Here is a 23,573-nt window from a genome sequence, read left to right as displayed (position 1 = left end):
TCCCTCTCCCTCTCTTCCCTGCCTCTCCCTGAACCCCACCCCTCTTCCTTCAGTTCTCAACTAAAGCTGACTCTCTGGGAAAGAGTTAGGGCTTTTGGAACTTCTCCTTTAGCACCTTGGGCATAATTTATATTTCCTCATTATAAATGTGGTTTACTAAAATCTCTGTCTCTCACCATCTAAGCTCCTTGAAGGAGAGGCTGGCTTATTTATCTGCACATCTCAAATGTCTAGCAGCGACTGACGCATAGCCAGTTCTCAGTGCTGGCAGGATGCTTATTTCTAAATGGTTTAGACACTCTCTTTTCCTCTTCCCTTCTTCTTGAACAATTTAATTCTAAATCCATTAGATGGACCCAAGCAAGGTAGATGTTACACTGGGGCAGGGGACGGGGGGCAATTTTGAGAATTACAAATATGGATAGAAAAACTAGAACAAAATTTACAGTGTTGGATCAGAATTAGAGTATTGGTAGGAACTCCCAAATCTAAATAGATATATATATAGATAAATATAGGTGTGGACACACACACAGACACATATACTCCCTGATTCTCTCTACTGAGAGGGCCTGGGAACAGTAACACATCAAAAGCAATGAGCACACCTAGTACTGAGATCTTGCTTCCTAACTAGCATTCTCCACTAAAGGAAACTGGGGTTCTTTTCAAAATGTCTGATTCTACATTGTCTGGGTCAGGAGGTGTACAAGGTAAGCATGGACTATCTTGGACTAGGAAGTAAGGAAGTGCTAAAAAATGATGAAGACATGTCAAAAGTCAGCCTTGAATAGACTCCCACTGACCGAATCTGGGACACTTTCAGCATGAAAAGTAATAATTATAAAATGGATTGTAACCATTAATTAAAATAGGACACCATGGGTGCATACTTACATGCTTTTTTCCATAATAATTGAATAAAATGGAAAGTTTGATGAGTAATGGGATATTTACATAACTTCAAAGCACTTCCCCTCAAAATATGCATTAATCACAAAGGGTGAACTATAGTGGAGAAAACTGGCAGAAAAGCCTTATCAAGTGAACTAAGTTAAGATCAGTAACAGGACAGACCAAAACCATGCCACCTGAGAGACTATAATGCAAACACAATGTCACTTCCAGGATAGCCCTGCTTTATTTATAAGCATAACCTGAATCTAATCAAGAGGAAACATTAGACAAACCCAAACTGACAAACGGATGTTCTACAGAAAGACGAGCCTGTCATCTTCAGAAGTTTCAAGATCATGAAAGTCAGGAGAGACTGAGGAATCGTGCTAGATTGCAGAAGCTTAAGGCAATGTGACAAGTAAATGCAATGCATTATTCTGAACAGGAGACTTTTACTTTAAAGGACCGCTGGTGATTAAATGGGGCCTGGGGATTAGATGGTAGTAAATTATCAACGTTAATTCCCTGATTTTAACGGTTGTACTGGAGTATCTATTTGGTACCTTACTCTCAAATGATTTGAAAAAAAAATTCTTTCCACTGTACTTGCAACGTCCCCCCCCCCCCATTTTTTAGATTACTTTCACTTTTTAAAAGTATTTAAAAAACAAAAAGCAGACCGCGCCGTTCGTATTTTAAAATTCTTAGCCGATTACCAATTAGAGTCCATTTTGTAGCTATGATGCATACTGTCTCCGCCTTCATGGATTTAACGGAAGAATTGTGTGCATACAATTAATTTTGGCGAAAAACTAGGAAAAGGTAGAGATGAACTTTTGACTTTTCTGCACAGGCACTTTTCTAACTACGATGCTGTATCACAAGCGCCCTTCCTGCCCAGCTAGCTGCCTCCCTGCAAGCGAGAGAACTGATACCCGCGGCGCGGCCGGAGTCCCAATCCCACCTGAGCCCCGCGAAGCCGTTGACCGGCAGCGACGCCCACCCCACCGCCCGTCCTGACCCGGGGAACAGCGCCGGCGCCCCACGCCCAGCCCGCTCGTTGAGTCGCCTCTGGCCTGTGGGAGGCGGGGCCGCGCCTTGTCGGGCTTGCGCCTCTCTCAGCCAGGAGTCAGAATTCCTGAGTACAAGACGTGGTTTGCTCTGTGAAATTTACATTTTAAAAATAAATTAATTTTTTAATGAGAGAAGAGGAAAACTATCTACCAGGAGTGGGGTTCGAACCCACGCGGACATATGTCCATTGGATCTTAAGTCCAACGCCTTAACCACTCGGCCATCCTGGTGCAGGCGCACGATCTCCTCTTCGCTCTTCCTACAAGTCGTACTGCACCGTCCTCCTCGCGCCCGCCCTTAAGAAGGTCGGGGGCCATTCGCCGCCGCTCCCTTAGTTTTCCCAGCCCGAGATGGAGCTACCTGCCAGCCGGAGCCTCCTTTTAACGCCGCCGCAGCTCACTGTTGCCCCTGGCCCGCCGCGGCCGCCAGGGCAACTGCAGCCGAGCTCGGCGCGCTTTCGGCGGCGGCGGCGGCGGCGACCCTCCGGTCGCTTAGGCGGAACTCTGGCCCAGCCACTCTACTTTCGGTTTCGAGGTGGGCGGGCACGGGAAACAAACACGCTCGTAAACCTCTGATTTCCTAGCAGCACATTTTAGGAGGCGCCCGGGAGTGGTGGCGGTGCTGGGACGGAGCCCAGAGAGTGGCGTTTAGTTTGTTTTTTGGTTTGTTTCATTCCAGGTAGAATAAACTTCAAGGAATGAGTTGCATGGGCAGCAGCAGAGTTCTTGGACGCCCGTCCCTATGGGCCGCTTTTCTTCTCAACAAGTCACACGGGCAGGGAGTGTTGTAGCGACCCGTGTCTATACTGCGGAGCCACGTGCAGGGAGCGCGGCACAATTCGCCCTCCCGACTGGCTTCGGGCACGCTTCAGACGCAGGGCCGGGGACCTCCTCTCTGCTCCCAGACCCTCCCTTGCACCTAGATGTTTATGTTCTCGTATCTTAACTGTTCTGAAGCGCCCTCCTTCCTGCCTGTGCACAAGAGATTTCAGTTCGTCCTCTCAGTTGACTTCCTTTTCCAGGGCTTTCGCTCCATTCTCCACCACACAGGACCCGGAAGCCACCACAGAGCCAAGGCTTCTGTGTTCTGGAGCGTCAGGGAGCCTGGGGACTGAGGCACCGTCCGGCAGCCACGCCCTTTTTGAGACAGTGCAGGCAGCTTTGACTGAGAATTTACGTCATCCAGGAGACTGTACGCATTCACGTCACCAACTGGCTCCTCACCCACTGGGTCACACTGTGAGAAACCCATTGCCCTGCCACCTCCTGGACGCCTGTGATCCCTGGGAACACTGCCCTGACCTGTGGAGGCCTTCGCCCAGCCTGCTGCCCTGGTTCTCTGAGTTCCAGCCAAGAACATGACCGCCCCTGAGGGAGCTCGCCCGGATAGTAGTGTATGGAATCGTCCCCTACCCGCTTTGCCACTTAACATAGTGAGGGAACAGTGGCCTGCATCTACATTCCGGCCTCAGCACTATCCCTCCCGCTGAACATGAGGCCTGGCCCTCCAGGAGCGTGCAGTCAAGAACAGCGATCGAGCATTTCCTCCGGCCTGGCCCTGCCCTGCTGAGAGAAGAAGGGGAACTTGGACTCTCGCCAGGGTCTAGAGACGTTGGTGTGATGATGACACAGGATCACCACCCACTAACTCACCATCTCCATCTCGGAGGCTAAGTTCTGGCTTATGCCTTAGGAAGCAGGCCTCAAAATGGAGGAAATTCCCCAAACGTCAGAAGAGTGTTCAAAAGATGCTGGCAACTGCGAGGCATGACAAATATCCACTTGAATGTTAGAACAAAGTGTGAAAGGCAGGGTGCAATGACACTTGTGATAACTGACAATATCAGAGAGCAAATGACAATATTAGGATAGATTTTATAACATTGGAATTTCAGGAAATTGCATTTGACATACTTCTTATGGGGAAATGTTTCCCTCTACTTACACTATTTCTCACTGTGTGTGTGTTTATTTAAGCCATGATATTCTTTATGCATTCTATAGTGGTTTAAAAAACAGGTCTAGGGCTTCCCTGGTGGCGCAGTGGTTGAGAGTCCGCCTGCCGATGCAGGGGACACGGGTTCGTGCCGCAGTCCGGGAAAATCCCACATGACGCAGAGCGGCTGGGCCCATGAGCCATGGCCGCTGAGCCTGTGCGTCCGGAGCCTGTGCTCCGCAACGGGAGAGGCCACAACAGTGAGAGGCCCACGTACCGCAAAAAAAAAAAAAAAAAAAAATTCTAGAACTGCTTTGATACTCCTCCCTTCAAGACATAGAGCCTAATTCCCTTCTCCTTCAGTGTGGGCTGGATCTTGTTTCTAAGGAGTAGAATAAAACAGAAGAGACAGTATGCAACCTCGGAGAGTAGGTCATCAAAAGACACTGCTGTTATCAACTTGGTTTCTCTCTGTTGGATGATTCCCTCTGGAGGAAACCAGCTGCCATGTCCGGAGCAACCTTTTGAGAGGCCCATGTGGGGAAGAGCAGCCAGCAAGGAACTGAGGCCTCAGCCCAGTCAAGCCTTCGGATGACTATAGCCCTGGCCAATATCTTGACTACAACCTCTTGAGAGACCCTGAATCAGAACCACCTAGCGAAACCTTGATTTCCTGACCCTCAGAAACTACATAAGGTAAATATTTGTGTGTTATTTTTATGCAGCTATAGATAACTAATAGACAAACTAGCCAGAAGTGGTAACTCTAGCTTTGACAATGTATTCACAGGCATATATTTTGTTTCCATACATGTATCTTAAAAGACCCTGCTGATGGCAACACCAGTTGCCTAAGATAATGGGGGACAAACTAGATCACTTTTACATGATTGGTAGGAGTATAAAATGGTATGACCACTCTGCACAAAATTTGGCATTTCTTAAAAGAAACAAACATACAACTACCATAGGACCCAGCAATTGCACTCATGAGCATTTATCCCAGAGAAATGAAAACTTACACACACACACACACACGAGATATTTGTTGCACTTTAATCAATTAATGATAGCCCAAAACAAAGACCCTGCTGACCCTTTTGCTAACATTGAACTTTCCTTCTTCGATTTGTTTCCAAACTCTTGAATGGAGTTGCCCAAACTTTCCAAGTCCACTCATCTACTTTCACTTTTTGCCAGAATCCTCTGCTGTGTGGCTTCTACTATTCTCTCTCTTTATCTTTTCACAATGAAAATATCTTTACTAAAAGACATTCAAACTGTGAAAGTTGTATGAAGTTCAAACAATATAGAAGTGAATAAAGTAGAATGCATAACCCCTTTCCAGAACCCCTGTCATTCCAGTTATACTGAATTGGGACCCCTTGTCCCTTAGAGATGCTAAGCCATTTTCTGTCTCTCTCCTCCTGATTCTTTCTGCCCAACTCTCCTCCAAGGCCCAGCATAAACCCTACCTTCCCACCACACATAGAATTGTAAAGTGAAATGAGTATTAAGTTACACTTACCTGCAAACATGAGTGTACAAAACTTAGGAAGGGGCTTCCCTGGTGGCGCAGTGGTTGAAAGTCCACCTGACGATGCAGGGGACGCGGGTTCGTGCCCTGATCCCACGTGCCGCAGAGCGGCTAGGCCCGTGAGCCATGGCCGCTGAGCCTGCGCATCCGGAGCCTGTGCTCCACAGCGGGAGAGGCCACAACAGTGAGAGGCCTGCGCATCAAAAGAGTCTTGGAAAGTGAAAGCTTGTGCTATTCCTTCCCTTTGTCTTCCTGCCTTCAATGAGCTGGTGTGAAATGAAGTTCTTGGAGCTGTGTTAGCATCCTGTGACTACAAGGTGACAAGCCAATGGATAAGGAGCTAACACCCAAAGATGCCAGAAGGATGGGCTTGAAGGAAACTGCCCTTAGAGACCGTTATGAGCCAGAGCTAGCCAGAGACTATCTACCTCCCATGTGCCTGAGGTATGGGATAATTAACACGTCTTGAAATATATACCAGTGGTTCTCAAAGCATCTGGATCACCTGGGAACTTGTTGGAAATGCAAATTCTCAGGCCCTACCCCAACTTCCTGAATGTGTGTCTCAGAACTGGGTGATTGTGAGGCATGCTCGGGTTTTAATGGCCCTGTTTTCATGGTAGGTTTCTGAGGAAACATTTCCTAAGGGCTCAGACAGTATGTGTAGAGTGGGTGAAGGGTTCTACAGTATTCCACAAAGGTTGCTTCCTTGACTGAGTCCCCATTACTGGCTTGATTTTTTATCATTTACCTTTTTTTCCCCTAAGTGAGCTTATCTCCTGAGGGTGCACTTGCTGTCTTTCTGTATTTAAATAAATATACAAATGATTGCGTGGAACCCTGAAGCTGCCTTCTCTTCAGGTGTGTCTCGTCTTTGATAGACTCTTCACTTTCACTTTACTAGAAATCTCTCACTTGCTAATTTCATCCTAACACCCTTTTATTTCAACATCAGTTAAACCCTTCAACTTCCAGGTTACTTTTAAACCCCCTCCGTATCTCAACAGTGAAGAAATATGGCCGTATCATAGATTTTCAGAGTATCATTGAGACAGGCTGGCACCTGGGACCTGGGACCCTTTGCTGCAGTGGTTGCACCTGGACAAACATCTCCTTGAGGAACAGGATACAAAGAAACTATAAGGGACTTAAAATAACTGCGTACATGCGCAGCTGGGGCAAATTATGAACAACAAGATACGAAAAGACCAAAAACCCAACTGCCACTTCTGAGGTGTCAGGAGCAAAAGCAGGGTATTGTGCATGATCCCTGCACACAGCACCGCCAAGGGGGTGGGCAGACCACCTAAGTCACCCCTCCACCTAACCGCGGGGCCCACCCCTATCCTCCCATATAAGGAACCAGCTTACCACGCCCCCTCAGCGAGTGGGCAAGGGAAACTGTTACTTGTTTTCTCTCCCTCCTGCTGCAGCATGAGTCCCGGTAAAGCCTTGCCTGAATTTCTTGTCTGGCCTCTTACCAGTTTCTATTGATTAAAGAGTCCAAGGTCGGTAACATTATCACTAAGCAGCGTCAACACTAGGACATATTTTCTCATCTGAAGGTGAAAACGAGAAGCATTCTGTTGCCTACATTGGGGATTACGAAATACTTTCCAGGCACTTTTAGGTGCCTGAGTGTGCAATTCTTCTGGGTTCCAAAGCACAGAGTTGATGGCTGAGCGAGTGTGAGGTCAACCAACCCTGACTCTGCTGAAATTGTGGTGAGGCTCTTTCAGACAGCTCTGGGCGGGAGATACCACAAAGGGAAGCAGGGTTGCTGGGACATGGGACAAGGTTCGGGTGACGGAGGTTTGTATTGCCTGGTGCCTTCCATCTCCCAGCAATTCAGGGCTCAACTACAGAGAAGTCCAGTGGGAATTTTGCAAAGGACTCCTAGCCTGCTTTCAAAAGGGCTCTTTACTCTCTCCTCCCTTCCCCCTCATCTTTTGTTTTCCAATTTCACTAAAGACAAATTTTGTTTTATAGAGCAGTGTGTTAGCATCACTTTACCGTGAGAAACACTTTACATGTTACCTCATTTTACCTAATTTTCCCCATTTCTGTTTTAGTTCTTTATTTTTTTATAATTGCTTTACAATGGTGTGTTAGTTTCTGCTTTTTAACAAAGTGAATCAGTTATACATATACATATATTCCCATATCTCTTCCCTCTTGCATCTCCCTCCCTCCCCCGCTCCCTATCCCACCCCTCCAGGCCGTCACAAAGCACCGAGCTGATCTCCCTGTGCTATGCGGCTGCTTCCCACTAGCTATCTACCTTACGTTTGGTAGTGTATATGTGTCCATGTCTCTCTCTCTCGCTTTGTCACAGCTTACCCTTCCCCCTCCCCATATCCTCAAGTCCATTCTCTAGTAGGTCTGTGTCTTTATTCCTGTCTTACCCCTATAGTTCTTTATTCTTTAAGTGTTCTGCCTCTATCTTATTTTCCTTACTTTGTCTTTATTTGCATTGCCTTTAAAAGTATTATTACATAACATCCAACTGAAGTTATATTTATTCCTTGTTAAGTTTAGATTTTTTTCTTAATCTGTGTGTTTAGATTTTATTTTACATATTGTCGCTTTTAATTTTTATTTTATAATTAAATCTGGTTATTTTATCTTGTAATAGTTCACTTTTCATGACATTTCTATTTTAACCCTTATATTTAAATTTTAACCGTTTAGTTTTTCTTAATTTTCTCTCTTCCGTGTGTTATTATACTTAATTCTTTTTCAGGGATATTTATTTTACTTTGGGTTTTTTTGTTTGTTTTTTTTTTTTTTTTTGCGTTATGCGGGCCTCTCACTGTTGTGGCCTCTCCCATTTCGGAGCACAGGCTCCGGATGCGCAGGCTCAGCGGCCCAGCCGCTCCGCATGTGGGATCCTCCCGGGCCGGGGCACGAACCCGTGTCCCCTGCATCAGCAGGCGGACTCTCAACCACAGCGCCACCAGGGAAGCCCTACTTTGGGTTTTTGGCAAGTAAGAAATATGGGCTCAGAAAGTGGCAGTGAAGAAAGGCCACATCTCTGTCCCCACAGTTTCCACAACAAGGAGAGGGACAATCTAACAAAAGGTAGGGTCTTCCTGCAGCCACTCAGGGTGGAGAGTCAGACTCAGTTGGCTAGATATTAAAGGGCAGGGTGAACTTAGAAAATGTCATACAAGGGGATGCCCAAATTAAATATCATATATATGTTGGATGACTGTACAGTTTATCATCCAAACTCAGACACTTGTGAAAGTGAAAGGAGAAGCTATTAAAAGTTATGCTGGGAAAACAGCTCTGCAAGAAGCTGGTTCCAAGGCAACTTACATATGTAAAAGAAATATGTATGCAAGTTTGGACCAGAGTTCAGTAATATCAGCTCTGCCCTTAATAGACGTTTATTGAATGAACAACCACACTGAAGACTATATAAACTTAAATGTAAATCAAAACGTAATTCCTGATGTGTGAAGCTTTCTCGTTGGGTCAATCAGGAAAATCCAGACAGAAAATTGTAACTGCCTTTACAGCCCAAGTATCTGGTGTGCATTTTGGATTACATTATTAGCCACACAATAGCCCACAAATATTCATCTTTTTTTTTTTAAGTATAAACAGCAATGCTTTATTTTCATTTGGTTGTGGACAGAGAGGAGGATAGAACTGAATGAAGGTGATTCACATGTTTTGCCTCTAGCTATCTGGGAGGGTAATGATTCCATTAACTGAAGGAGGTGCATCAAAGGAAGAACAGAATGCTGAGTTTGAGGAACCTACGAGACATTCAGGAAGAGAGGTCAGGTAGACAGTAGGATATAAAAGTATGCAGTTCAGGTGACAAATCTAGGCTAAAGATGTAGATTATTGAGTGAATGGCTCAGGCAAACATCTGAGTGTCCCACGGTGCAGGCGGAACAACAGGTGGGGGAGGGGCAGCCCCAGGATGGCGCTGTGTCATGTCTAGTGATCCCAGGATATGCTTGGGCAGTGCCCAGCTGCATTCATCATGAGCTCACCCCTGCTACTCAAAAACAATACTTTTCAAAGGTGAGAATAAGAGGAGTCTTGCAAGCAGAAGAAAAGGAGTCTAGCTTGGGTGCCATCTGCTCAGGGAGGTTGCCCACTGACGCTGACAGCACCTGGGTACCTTGGGTACAGTTGAGACTGTATGTTTCCTCCTTATCAGGCAAACCAAAGAGAGCTGCTGGGGTCATCAGTGACCAGTCTTCTCTCCACAAAGGTTTGGAAATTATCATCATAGGGTAGGAAAGCCATGGGGTGGATGAGATCAACCACAAAGGAGGTACAGAGAAGAAAGAGTCAAGGGTAGACTCCTTGGCCATTTCACATGACAGTGTGTGGGCTAATTCATCTGACCCAATACTCTGAAAAATAGATGAGGTACCTCTGTGTTTTTGTGCTACCAAGCGCTGGAGAGCAGTCATTTTCCTCCCCTTTTTTCTTAGTTGCCTTAACCACATCTGATGATTTATTATAGCTGTGTAGTATGCAGGTGTAGCTATAGAGAAGGCAAATACTGTCAACTAAGCCCACACAGGGTATGTGGACATTGGCAAATCACAGCCTCTTTCTCCTGTCAAATAAATCAGAGGAGTTGGTAATATAAATCTGAATGCATGAATATTTCCTTTTGTTTTGTTTTGTTTTGGCAATATACTTTAAGGAGGTAATTCAGTTGTTCAGTTGCTACCTGGTGTACCTTTAATTCCAGGAGTTTTTGTTTGAGGTGTAAACTGTAGTATCTATTTTAAGTCTTTTTGAAAATTTTGAAAATGGAAATATATATATATATAATTTATATAGTATACATTTTATCATATATATACATATAAATTTTCTTCTGAATAAAAAAGCAGACCAAGCAAAGAAACAATAGACTAAATGGAATTAATAGCATCAGTCTCTCCCAGTTTTATTAACTGTTAAAGAATAATGCAATAGTTGGATGAAGAGAGGGGTGGTAATTATATTTTATCAAACTATGAGGCACAATTTTTTCATTTTTTCTTTTTTCCAAAAATGTAAAAGGAAAATAAATTAATACGCAAGTGAATATTAAGGCTCTGAGTTATCAGAAATCTATACAGGCCTTTAGGTGTTAGGAGAAATTTCCAAAATTTTCACCCCACTTACTACATTGAATTTAAGCCCAAACAAAATTATATTATAGAATATCATAGTACATAATTTAACCAAATTATACTCACAGGGCATACACAGAGGGAAAAAAAAGATAGCCTACCAACTTCTAGTTGAAACCATTGTCCCTGTTGACATGTCAGCCAAGTAAGTCATTTGTTCACAATTTCTACTTGTTAGTGCACAGATGAAAATGAACTAGGTTAGTTCACAGGAAAGTTTACTTTCAGTATTTCCAGCTTGTCCCCTGATCCCACTCTGCTCTTTTGGGTGTCCACAGTTATCTTACTGTCTGACCTTAGGATGGTCATCCTTCCTTCTTCCTTTCTTTCTTCTTATTTTAACTCTCATATTCATTCACACCACTGGATGATTCCTTCCAAAAATATTTATTTTAAGCCTCTTGTCTCTTATCAAGAAGGAAAGGATTTCTCTTCACCATTTTTATATTCCCCAGTGTGTTCTGCCAGTCATTTTTCATGTAACACTGAAACTCTCATCAGTGAGAAGGGATGCTAAGAAAGCTATGCTTTCCTTTTGGAAATGAGCACTTGTTGCAAAGTTATTTCATATATTGATAACCGCCAAGGCAGGATGCCAAACACAAGAAGCTCCCCTACCGATGAGTCCCAGCACTGAAAGAACAGGCACTTTCTTTCATTTCCCAGACAGATTTACTTTCTCCTGGGTCTGTGCATGTTTTAACATCTTGCCACTCGGTAACATTTCTTGTTTGACAGGTTTCTTCCATGAACCAGGTTACCAAGTGCGATGAAGATCGTGAAGAGAGGCTGTTGCCTCATCTATGCCCTTTTAAGGGTGCTTTAGACCAGGGAAAACCACAGGGCAGGGCAAAAGAATAAACTAGTTAAACATTCCTAGCCGCAAAAGAAATTCCTGTTTTGCCACATGCAGGCTAAATAATTTCTTTTTATCTAAGGGTGACATTCCTTGTATGTCCTCTCTACCCCCTGGAGATTGTCTTCTTGATTTGGTCCAAAACCATCTTTTGAAAGAGTTGGTGCATCAGCTGCTGGCAGCTGGGAGGCACATAACAGTAGGTCTGCCAGGACGGCTTCAACCGGGAGAGAGTGAGGCCTTGCAGCCCAGCCGAGCTCAGAGCTCAAAGAAAGGGCAGTTTGGGGTCCTCCAATCTCTCCTTGATCTTCAACTCCTGCAGCAGAAGGAATGGCCTTGCCAGTTATTTCTCTGCACAGTATACCTGCAGTTGAACATTTTTGTATTGAGTGAGTATTATGGATCCCTAAGGAGTCTGTATGTGTGTGGGGGATGAGGGGATGCCCCGACCTACTCAGGAAAATGGACTGAGGCATCTCAGGGGAGCCTCATAAAAAGAGACCTCAGTGATTGAGGACAGTTTAGGACTGTTGCTCAAAGCCAGCACCCTGAAACACAGCCTTTTATGACTAGAAGCAGGGAGCTAAGTATTTTGCATAAATTACCCCACCCACTAGATGCCGCGTGAGAGAGGAATATGTACAGCTGAAACCCAAGCCAACACATTTTGTCCACAATTTTTAAAATAATCTGTTTTATTTGAATGGAAGAATAAAAAGGAAAAAAAATCCCTTCTTAAAAAGTTTTACAACTTTCTTTGCATCCCACCTTGGTCTGTACCTTTAATAAGGTACAGAGTCTTCCTGGCCCTACCTCGTGGCAGCCAATCCTGGTCTCGATTTGCCTCCAGTTCTGCCCACTTCAGTCCCTATGACTCAGATCTTCATTCTCTCTCTGTGCATCCTTTTCAGACTGACCATTCCCTTGGATGATCTGCTTCTCCCCAAGTAGCTTTTTCTCCAATCCCAGTTCTCTTCCTCTCACCAAGACGTTACCCTGCTCCCAGGACGCTGCCCCCTACTCTGGGCCCAGCACCCGGCACAGCACTGCATTCTTAGCTTCCACTTCTTAGAAGAAATAAGATGGTAATATTACTTCACAGAATTGTCATAAAAATATGAAATCAAAGCATCTTGTAGGGGAGTTCCCTGGTGGGCTAGTGGTTAGGATTCCAGGCTTTCACTGCCAGGGCCGGGTTCGATCCCTGGTCGGGGAACTGAGATCCCACCAGCTGGTGGCGAGGCCAAAAAAAATAAAAGTGTTATGCCAACAGGTATTGTTATGTTGGTTGAACATGTTTGCTGTGGGAAGACTATTGAGCAAAGTGTGGTCAGATCCAGATTGGTGCTCACACAGTAAACAAAACGAAGAAACAGAGGGGGCATAAGTGTAGAACAGATATGAGGTATCTATCTCCAAGAAAACTTAGAAAACTGAGGCACTGCTCAGTGTCAGCCAGTGAGCTTTGGTACGTGTGGATATGTATTCGTTCCCTCTTTCATTCTTTTCCTACGTCGTTCCATAATACATTTATGGTGGCTTAGAACAAATCTCCAAGTGTGGGTACCCTACGCAGGTAAAAGGGGCATATAAGTGGAGACCACATCGATGGGGAAGTATAAAGATCCTGACATAGAAACACATTCAGTCCATGCATGTTCCTGTTAAATGGCTTTAGGTGCATCTCTGTTTGGGATAGCGAGACTGAGCACATGCAAATAGCTGGGCCTATCTGAAAATAGAGAGATAAGGATATATATTATTAATATATATACATATGTGTTTATATATATGTATGTATATGTGTAACTTGCATGCTTTGTTCTTTTTACCCACTATAGAATGTTATGGGATGCTGGGAAACTGAGAGAGGGTTATGTCTAAAGAGTTTGCTGTAGGACCATGAAAATGTATCTATATATCTATAGATTAGGAAAAACAGAAAAGGTCCAAGAAGTGGCCAGGGCTGTTGCAATTAAATTGGGGTATAAAATAATTAAATTATTAATTTAATATAATAAATTTAATATATTTAATAATAAATAAATAAATAATAAATAAATTTAATATAATAAATTTAATATAATAAATTAAAAAATGACAGTTTGGGGGACTTGTCTCTCACTCCTCATTTTTTAGGATATCATTAGTATTAAAGCACCCTATGCAGTCCCACTCGGATCATCCGTTCGGAAAGTCTTCTTTCTCACCAGTATATATATATAAAATCTTTACAACAAAGCTGCTAGTGTATGAGGACATCTTGTCCATTCTTCATAACACATGTAGATAATAAAGATGCTCAATATTTATATGATGGTGACGTTATTACACTCTAGATCCAGTTCATTTTCCATTTCTAATAGTCCTATTTTATTAATTCCAGTGATTTTCAATTCTGCTATCAAAAGCAAGTCAACTGTTACTCTGATTACAAATGGATGTTTCAAACTATTACAAATGAGTGACTTGCATGCTGCAGTTCGAGATACCTTGCATACTTTGAAGAGAGGAGTCTGATGGTAGAAAATAGAATGGCAGGATTTATACAGAGAATCCAAGACTACCATTACCCTATTTTATTATTTTTAAGCTATGCATAATATTCAGTAGTTTCCTGTCAAGATAGGAAGTTTATACTTGTAGAGCCTGACAAATATTTTCATATGACATTTAATTATAAAGCATTGGTACAAGAAGGACCCTGTTCTCTTTACAAGTTGTTATCTTGAAAGGCCACAAACTTACTCTTGTGATGTCACAGTTCAAACATTTTCATATTATTGATCGGCTTTTTAAAATTTATTTATTTATTTATGGCTGAGTTGGGTCTGTTACTGTGCGCGGGCTTTCCCTAGTTGCAGTGAGCAGGGGCCACTCTTCGTTGTGGTGCACGGGCTCCTCATTGCGGTGGCTTCTCTTGTTGCGGAGCACGGGCTCTAGGCGCATGGGCTTCAGTAGCTGTGGCACGTGGGCTCAGTAGTTGTGGCTCGTGGGCTCTAGAGAGCAGGCACAGTAGTTGTGGCACATGGGCGTAGTTGCTCCGCGTGGCCTGTGGGATCTTCCTGGCCCAGGGCTCGAACCCGGGTCCCCTGCATTGGCAGGCGGATTCTTAACCACTGCGCCCATGGAAGTCCCCTGATCAGCTTTTTATAAATTCTAACTCTTATTATCCTGGATAACAATGCATCCTAGGTGAGCATCCTTCCTATTTTTGATATGTCTGGAGTTGTCACCACCTATAGTCTGTGGCTGTGACTGCAGGGTTTGGCATTTGGCTAGTTAGGAGTCACTGCATATGTTAAAATAGCTTTAAAAGATTTCCACCTTCAGCCCCTGAAGGATCTATTGTTCTTTGTGATTGGTTCTTTCATTTTGTATGTAAGTGACATTAGTGTGTGAAATTTGCCCATTTGCCACAGTCTTCTTACCCAGAGTCAACTTGCAGAGTTTGCCAAATGAGCGTCACAGGATCAGGTGAACCCAACTCTACAACACCTCTTGGTGGCACTGGAGCACCCTTTCCTAAGGAAAAAGCCAGCATTTCACCCACTTCTTGGCACCACAGTCAGAGCTAGGAAGGGCTCCTGGGAAACAGGGCAGGATATGGGAAAAGCCAACTGATCCCTTTCCTTTAGTCTATTGTGACCTGGCCTCCACAGCTGAACTTCTTCTGGGACTTTTTGACTCATAGCTTAGAAAGAATTAGGGGAAAACACTTGCCAAATTGAGCAGAACAGCTGCTTCCTGATTAACTATTTTTTGAGTGGAACATCCAATTTCATCTTCATAACATGCTTGGATATAAGGAATGAAATGCCACTGTGAAAACAATTCTTTCATTGTAAAAAAATTTTTAAACCGTAATATTCAAAGAAGATAGGGTCTTGGGTTTTTTAATTCTATTTTATTAAAGACTATTAACAGAAGAATATTTACTTTTCCTCAGAAGTTAATAACTATTAATTTAATTACTAGCAGCTCTCTCAGTCTACAAGAAAGTTATGCAATAATGAACATAGCACTTAGCATGTGCCAGGCACTGTCCTAAGTGCTTTTACATATTTAGTCATTTACTTTTTCCAACAACTCTATGAGGTAGGTTCTATTATATCCATTTTACAGATGAGGAAACTGAGGCACAGGGAGGTTAAGTAACGTGCCCAAATTATATAGCTGGTATATGGCAAAGTCATGTTTTGAACCCAGAGAGTAGGGTCCTGAATCTGTGTTCTTAACCACTATGCCACACCCAGACAATTACTAAAAACCAGGAAGAAAAATTCTTGCCTTTTCAATAAGCAACAGTACATTAATCTCTTAGTATACTAAAGTGAAGTTTTTACCTAATTCTCCAATGTGAAATGTGGGGAATTAAAAAATACATAGAGCCAGCAAACTCCTTGACTTTTATGAATGATTCCAAACGAAGAAACTGCTTTATGGGTTGAATTCATGAACTATTCTCTCTTACGGAAACTAGCTGGTGGCCTGTATTTCCAATATCTCTTCCCTACCATGAAAGACATAGCAATGGAGCTGTGTCAAGACTTTTTTTTTTAGAGAAAGTTAATTAGGTCCTAGGTGAAACCTATCCCTGGAGTTAGCTGAGAAAGAATTGGGAGAAATCTGAGAAGAGCCCAGTGGGACTCGGTTTCCACGATTCTCATATTTAACCATGAAATTAAAATTAGGAGCAGGGCTAGATGTCATGGTCATAAGCAGATTAGTCAGTGAGTTCCAAAGAGTTCACATACTCTTCTTTTTACTCCTTTTAAAAGTTCACTGTCTGAAGGATGCGAGAATAATGACCACTGAATAAACTCTCTCTTTTATTAAATAAGTAGAAAGAGTTAATAGTTGACTCAAAAGAAAGACAGGAAACATGGTAAGTGCGGGTAAGGGCATTACAAAGCTTGCAGATGAAACCAAATCTCCAAAACATGATGCTTTTGCTAAACTATTATAAATAACTCAGGAGAGAAAGCAACATACCCCATGTGAATTATTTTTCACCCCCCGCCACTCAGAGTTCCATCCAGTTGTTGAAGCCTCAAGCAGGTAGTAGAAAATTTTTTAAAAGAGTAATTGAAAACGCAGACTAAGATTTAAATGGTCAACACACAAATGCATAAACGGGATGTTTATAATGTAATGTATATTAAACTAACGTGACCAGAATTATTTTATTTTCAATTACTACATTGCCATGCATGAAAAGAATGGGCCACAGTAAAACAAAAGTAATTATTTCTAAGACTGTTTTTTAATATTTCTAGTTCCGTATGCATTTTCAGCATTTGACACCTGTTTTTTACCATTGTAACCAACACAGAGTTGTTCAAAATAAAGTTTTGACCCAAACTGGACTATGGAGATGCAGATCAGAGTGAGATAAACTCATAACAAGCAAACCAGCACCAACAACCATAAAAATGTTTCATGGATGTTTATATACCATATTTACAAAAGGAAGTTAAACCAACTGGTCATTATGTACATGCATTAGTAAATATTGGTAGTTTACATTTACATATATGTGCATTTGTAATAATCAAGTACAAAGATAAATTTTAAATTATTTTTATTTATGAAAAATATATATAATGTGACAAACATACTTCAATTTGAGTGCCTGTTCAATACTCAGTGCTTAAAAATCTTTGGAAAAAAAAAATCCCAAATTACATTCTGATGGAAGATATTAAAAGTAAGAGGTAAGGAAATAATAGTAAGTGTTAAATGTAATTTTAATAAGTAGAGGAGGTGAGCAGAAAGAAGATATACATCCAGGTGGGAATCACATAGCGTAAACCAGATGAAGAATCAGAAATGGCAGATGTGCAGTTTTTCCCAAGATCGGTTCACTCAAAAATGAACACAACAGAGGTACTTTCAGGATAGGGTAAATGAAGCCTTGATAAGGAGTTCATACTGTGAGCCGATGCAGGACTGACTTCCTCCTAGAGGTCCATTACAAACATGCCTTGGACATCTACCGTAGAGTACGCTACCACGTCAGTTCCTTATTTGGCTTCCTTTAAGAGGCAAGGGTGCTATGTGCCATATAATGACCTCACAAAACTTCAGTAGGCAGCTGTCCTTACAGATGAAACAGCAGGTGGGATCAACTCTCTTTCCAAGTACGAGCTGGACTGGAATTCTGGGACCGAGTTTTTTCCTTCTCTAAAGACTGAGGTCCCTAGGGATTAGGGCAACTCACCCCAGTGCAGACAGCCTCAAAATCTTTCCCAGTGTGCTTCCCCTCCCATTCCTGCCGGGGATGGGGTGTGGCGGCCTGGGCCTTCTGCTAGTTGAGGCAGGGGCAGCAGAAGCAGCAGACGGTCCGGCAGGGGTTCTTCTTCTTGTACTGCACGGCCTTGCTCACCTGCACCTTGGCCTGGCCGGTGTAGTCGAGGGTCTTCTGCACGTTGAACTCGATGACGTCCAGGGTGTCAGCCTGCTGCTCCACCAGCATGGCCATCTGCAGGAAGAGGTCGTGCAGGTCGCGGATGCGGCTCTCCAGCCGCAGCATCTCGCGGTGGCGGCTCTCGATCTCGTTGAGGGCCGCCCGCGCGCCCTTCACGTCAGCCAGCAGGTTCTCTGAGAACACGTCCCACTTGCCTTGTTCGAACATGTCCTCGATCTGGTCGCCCGACACGTCCTTGCCCATGATCTCCAGCTGGCGCTGGATGCGGATCTTGCAGTTTTCGCGCTGCTTCATCTCGGCCTGGTTGTACTCGAGCATGGCGGCCTGGAACGGGCGGGTGAGAGCATTGTACTGTGCGCGCGCGATGCGTGCCACGGCCGAGTGCGCGCCGTGCTGGGCCTCGGCGACCTCGCTCAGCGCCTTCATGGCACTCAGCTTGCGGTGGATGCTCTCGCCCCGGGCCTTGATGTCCTTGGCAATCGAGTTGGTGTCCCGTTTGATGCTGCTGAGGCGCCTCATGGACGTGAGGAAGCGGGTATTCTGCTTTCCCAGCCGCTTCACATCGTAAGTTAGCTGCTGGTTTTCATCCTGAAGGTCCTGGATGTCTCGGTACAAGGATTCCAGGATGTGGTCCGTCTCGAACACGATATCCTCGGGGGGCGAGTCAAATTCATTGTCCTTGTCTGGGAACTGCTGTTCATACCGCTTGGTTAACTCCACAAGTTCTACTAGCCGGTCCTTCATTATGCCTGTAAATAGAGATACTGAAGTTAAATTCCTCAGAACTTAATTAATTGAGAGTCAGATATTTGCATTGAGGGAATTAAAGATTGAAATAAACCTTCTGCTCACTGCTCAGCACTCCCAATTCTTTACTCCTGGGTGTAGGTAAGAAATGCACTAAAGGAGCTAAATGTTTCATAACATTTTGCTTATGAGTAAAGGACTAATATGACTGAGAGTCACGAACACACTTGTATTTTATAGCTTGTAGTATCTCAGTGCAATAGCGGAGGTGCCTGGAACTCAATCAGCAATTTCAAATTTTAGATTGCATTGGGAATCCATCTCTTTTTCTTGCTTTACAGTTCTCCAATAATCGCAAATCAAAGCACACCAGAGAAAAGAAAAATAAGAAAAGACTTGCAAGGATAATGATTGTTAATTAAGGCCAGTCAATTTACAAGGCTTTGGGGCCAACTCTAAGTGTTGTCTATCCTGTGTCTATTTCAGCAGTGGTGAGCATCCTGTACATCATAAAACTTTTTTTTTTTTTTTTTTTTTTTGCGGTACGCGGGCCTCTCACTGTTGTGGCCTCTCCCGTTGCGGAGCACACGCTCCGGACGCGCAGGCTCAACGGCCATGGCTCACGGGCCCAGCCGCTCTGCGGCATGTAGGATCTTCCCAGACCAGGGTGCGAACCCGTGTCCCCTGCATCGGCAGGCGGACTCTCAACCACTGCCACCAGGGAAGCCCAAGAATATTTTTTTAATGATAGAAATCATGGTTTAATTTTTTATCTTAAAAATGTTATAAGAATAAAACATGCTTAAAGTAAAACAACAACAAAATGAACAAAGACAAAAATCTAAAAAGGAAGTATAAAATTTGGTGGAAGCTGAAATCTCCTTGCTCTTCTGCCTAATATCACCTGTACATACTTCAGAGTTTGAATGTCTGTTTGATACTCAGTGCTTAAAAATATTTGGGGGAAAACCCCCAAAATATATTCTACTGGAAGCTATTAAGAGTAAAAGAGATAGAGAAATAGTTAAATGTTTTATGCGATTTTAGTAAGTAGGAGAGGTGAGCAGAAAGAAGATATTTATCTAGGTGGGAATCACATAGCACAAGCCAGATGAAGAATCAGAAGTGAAAGATGTTCAGCTTTTCCCGAGGTCCCTAGTAGTGTATCATTAACAAAACTTTAAAAAAAGTTTTACATGGAAAATTTCAATCGTACACAAGCCCTGTAGCAGTAATGTAATTCCCATTAATCCATCACAGAGCAGCAATATTTGCCCACTTTTAATGGCTTCTTGAAACGAGTTGACAGCTCAAACAGAATTTCCATGTTTTTGTAAGAGTGGTTCTGATCAGTTCCCTGCTTAGCAAGGCACAACCGTGTTCTCTATGTCCATATTTTTTCCAATTCGGCAGGCGGACTCTCAACCACTGCGCCACCAGGGAAGCCCAAACTTTTCATTTTTAATAGCATGTACAGATGTCAAAATAATAAACATTTTGCCCTTTTATATAAGATTTCGTGGCTAGAAAGATTTCTTTCTACTATATAATTTGCAGAAAAGAGAGGGAAAATGTCAATAGCAGCATTTAATGGCTACTCAATCTATCAGGGATCTTGCTCTCAAATTAGAAGCTTCTCTCAAGTTGAAGTAATTAATTTTACTGCCCCATTAATGGAATGCTGACAAGTTGGATTTAGTGATAAATGGAAAATGGTGAAATACTAACCACAGGTTCTTGTCTGCCATGGTCATTATTTACATAAATTAAGCAGGGTTTTATTCCATAGTGGTGATTTTTAATACAAGTTATCCTGCTTAAAATGCCATTTCTGCTTTCTAGTGACAAAAATCAATACTGGACTTTCTCAGTGATGGGGAAGGTGACTCCTAGAAGCACAACTGAGAGGCAGAAAAAAGACCCAGGCTGGACCAAAACTATGCCTTCCCTGGCCTGAACTGCCTGATATCCAAATATTTCCTCATTTTGAACAAAATTTAAAGACACACCACAAGTTGGGGGGGGATTTCAATATATGGCAGATAATGGGTTAACTTACTTAATGTATCAATATTAAAAACTCCTGCCTCCCCAAAACAAAAAAACCACTTGCCCAAACAAAGACGACGAAAAGGCAATTCATATAAGAACTATAAATGCCAGCGAACACAGGGATAGTTAATATGTATCAGGTACTTACTGTAATGCCAGTAAACATGTTCTAAGCCCTTTTCATGTGCTACCCTCTTGAGTCTTCATACAGACTTCATGAAGTAGGTGTTGTCATTATCAGAGTTGGTAAGTGAGTTTAAGGAGGTTAAGGAACGTACCCAAGGTCTCCGGTAAGTGAAGAGTCCGGCTCTAGAGTAGCCCCACTTAACCACTACAGTCAACTATCTCCAGCAGGTGTATAAAGGTGAGCGTGAGGGACTTCACTATCAAAACAAGGAAATGCAAATTAAACCACTGAGATTTCTTTTTGCCCCCTAAGCTTGCAGGAATTTTTTAAGATTATGATTTAAAAGAGAATTCTGTGAACGCTGAAAAAAATGCTTATAGGAGGGCAAATTGATAGAACCTTTTTTGAGGGCAGTTTAATAGTATGTATAAAAGCTTTTAAAATGTGTATTTGTTTTGTCTTAAGTACATTTATTCTAAGGATATATGCAGGGGTATGTGAAGCTCACTGCTGTAAATATTTTCATCACCACAGTTTTCACAGAAATTCAAAAATGATCTAAAGGCGCAAAAATGAGCTATTGACTGCCACATAATCACAGAGTTTAGAAGGCTATAATGGGATGAAAAGTGTAAATACCATTTTGGGTAGAAAAACTATGTAAAGGGAAGAGAATGAGCAGTGCTACCGTGCATACATCCTGAAATAAAGACTTGAATAATACACATCAAGATGTAGTTTTCTTCAAATTGTGGAATGATAAATGGTTTTAATTACTTCCTTGTGCTTTTCTGTATTTTCCAACATTTTTATAATTTCCATATAGATTTATTAATTAAATAAAGCCCCAGAAAACTATAAATATTTGTTTAAAGGACTAATTTCTTTTTTTATTGAAAAATGTGAAAGTGAAACATTTGTTGCATTATTTTTTTAACATCATTATTGGAGTGTAATTGCTTTACAATGGTGTGTTAGTTTCTGCTGTATAACAAAGTGAATCAGCTATACATGTACATATATCCCCATATCCCCTCCCTCTTGTGTCTCCCTCCCACCCTCCCTATCCCACCCCTCTAGGTAGTCACAAAGCACCAAGCTGACCTCCCTGTGCTATGCGGCTGCTTCCCACTAGCTATCTATTCTACACTTGGTAGTGTATATATGTAAAGGACTAACTTTTTAAAGTCCTTCTTGAAGGTGCATGCATTGCCATCAGGTTATCACCTTATATGACATGGGGAAAGTACATTAGTTGGCTAGCATCAAGTCGAGCTGTATTTATCTGCTTATGTTAGTATCCAATATATTCTCCTCTGAAACAAGGGAATAGGACAGAGAATGGATAAATTTTGATGAACAAGGCAAGAAATGGTGATGGATGCAAGGAAGGCTTAGGAGGCACTATCATGGAAGGTAAGGGTGGTTAAGGGGCAGCATCACACACCAGAACATGAGGAGCCTGCTTGTTGGTCTCCCACTACTCCTAGACAGGTCCCAGGCTCTGTATTACTCTCCTAAAGCCCTGAAAAAGCTATTTGGGGGGATTATTTCATTCATAATATGAAGAGCAAAGTGCACTGCAATCATATAGAAAATGGCCTTGGAAGAATATAGTCAGAGGCAGTCACCCCTTCTCAAGACCTAACAACATGAAGCCATGGGTCCTAAATCAGGTGAAGGTCTAAGCTCACTTGAAGGCTCAAGTCCATAATCTGGTAAGGAGAGAGTCAGGAAGGGTGTGGGGAACTCAAGATTCTCTCTGCAGGTGTAGACAAGAAAGTAGCCTTTACCTTGCCTTCCGGCCCACCTTTTCTGGCCCAGCCCAGCCCCAAATGAGTTGGTCCCACTGATCTAGAAGGTTTCCTGGTTGCCAAGGAGGAAACATTAGGAAAACTACAACTGAAAAAAGTCAACCAAGAGGCTTCTAAAAATGTTCCCCAAAAGGTTAAAATGGGGGAGACCTTCAAGATGGCAGAGGAGTAAGACGTGGAGATCACCTTCCTCCCCACAAATACATCAGAAATACACCTACACGTGGAACAACTCCTACAGAACACCTACTGAATGCTGGCAGAAGACCTCAGACCTCCCAAAAGGTAAGAAATCCCCCACGTACCTGGGTAGGGCAAAAGAAAAAAGGAAAAACAGAGACAAAAGAATAGGGATGGGACCTGCACCAGTGGGACCGAGCTGTGAAGGAGGAAAGGTGTCCACAGACTAGGAAGTCCCTTCGCGGGCGGAGACTGAGGGTGGCGGAGGCGGGTAAGCTTCGGAGCCGCGGAGGACAGCGCAGCAACAGGGGTACGGGACAATGCGGAGAGATTCCCTCACAGAGGATCAGGGCCAACCGGCACTCACCAGCCCGAGAGGCTTGTCTGCTCACCCACCGGGGCGGGCGGGGCTGCGAGCTGAGGCTCGGGCTTCGGGCGGAGCGCAGGGAGAGGACTGGGGTTGGCGGCATGAACGCAGCCTGAAGGGTTTAGTGCACCACGGCTAGCCGGGAGGGAGTCCGGGAGAAAGTCTGGACCTGCTGAAGAGGCAAGAAACCATTGTTTCGGGGTGAGCGAGGAGAGGGGATTCAGAGCACCACCTAAACGAGCTCCAGGGACGGGCGCTAGCCGCGGCTATCAGCGCAGACCCCAGAGACGACGGGCATTAGACGCTAAGGCTGCTGCTGCTGACACCAAGAAGCCTGTGTGCGAGCACAAGTCACTATCCACACCTCCCCTCCCGGGAGCCTGTGCAGCCCGCCACTGCCC

The 23,573-nt window shown here is 43.4% G+C and overlaps 2 protein-coding genes and 1 non-coding gene across 7 annotated transcripts in view; all 3 read right to left on the bottom strand.

Moving 5' to 3' along the window:
- UTRN (utrophin) overlaps positions 1 to 2,252 on the bottom strand; it is a 550,217-nt gene extending 547,965 nt beyond the window's left edge. Inside the window, exon 1 of the mRNA XM_024747877.1 lies at positions 2,122 to 2,252. The gene's annotated coding sequence lies outside the window, so the exon portion shown is untranslated. The remainder of the gene's footprint in view (positions 1 to 2,121) is intronic.
- TRNAL-UAA (transfer RNA leucine (anticodon UAA)) lies at positions 2,119 to 2,201 on the bottom strand. Its single transcript has one exon. It is a non-coding gene; the product is annotated as a tRNA-Leu (tRNA).
- A 14,024-nt stretch (positions 2,253 to 16,276) lies between the features above and the next one.
- Positions 16,277 to 23,573, bottom strand: part of STX11 (syntaxin 11) — a 35,202-nt gene continuing 27,905 nt past the window's right edge. For 2 of the 5 annotated variants that reach the window (XM_024747937.1, XM_024747938.1), the window contains one exon: positions 16,277 to 18,634. In XM_024747937.1, the coding sequence (XP_024603705.1) occupies positions 17,766 to 18,629 (864 nt within the window). In that variant the 5' untranslated portion in view covers positions 18,630 to 18,634 and the 3' untranslated portion in view covers positions 16,277 to 17,765. Of the gene's footprint in view, positions 18,635 to 20,962; positions 21,068 to 23,172; positions 23,198 to 23,573 lie in introns of those variants that run through there. The other 3 variants (XM_024747940.1, XM_024747939.1, XM_024747941.1) reach the window with 3 other exon arrangements.

The sequence above is a fragment of the Neophocaena asiaeorientalis genome, unplaced genomic scaffold (genome assembly GCF_003031525.2).
Source record: "Neophocaena asiaeorientalis asiaeorientalis breed wild unplaced genomic scaffold, Neophocaena_asiaeorientalis_V1.1 scaffold123, whole genome shotgun sequence".
In the NCBI taxonomy this organism is placed as follows: Eukaryota; Metazoa; Chordata; class Mammalia; order Artiodactyla; family Phocoenidae; genus Neophocaena; species Neophocaena asiaeorientalis.
Note: the sequence above shows the minus strand (reverse complement) of the source record. Positions and strands in the feature narration are given on the sequence as shown.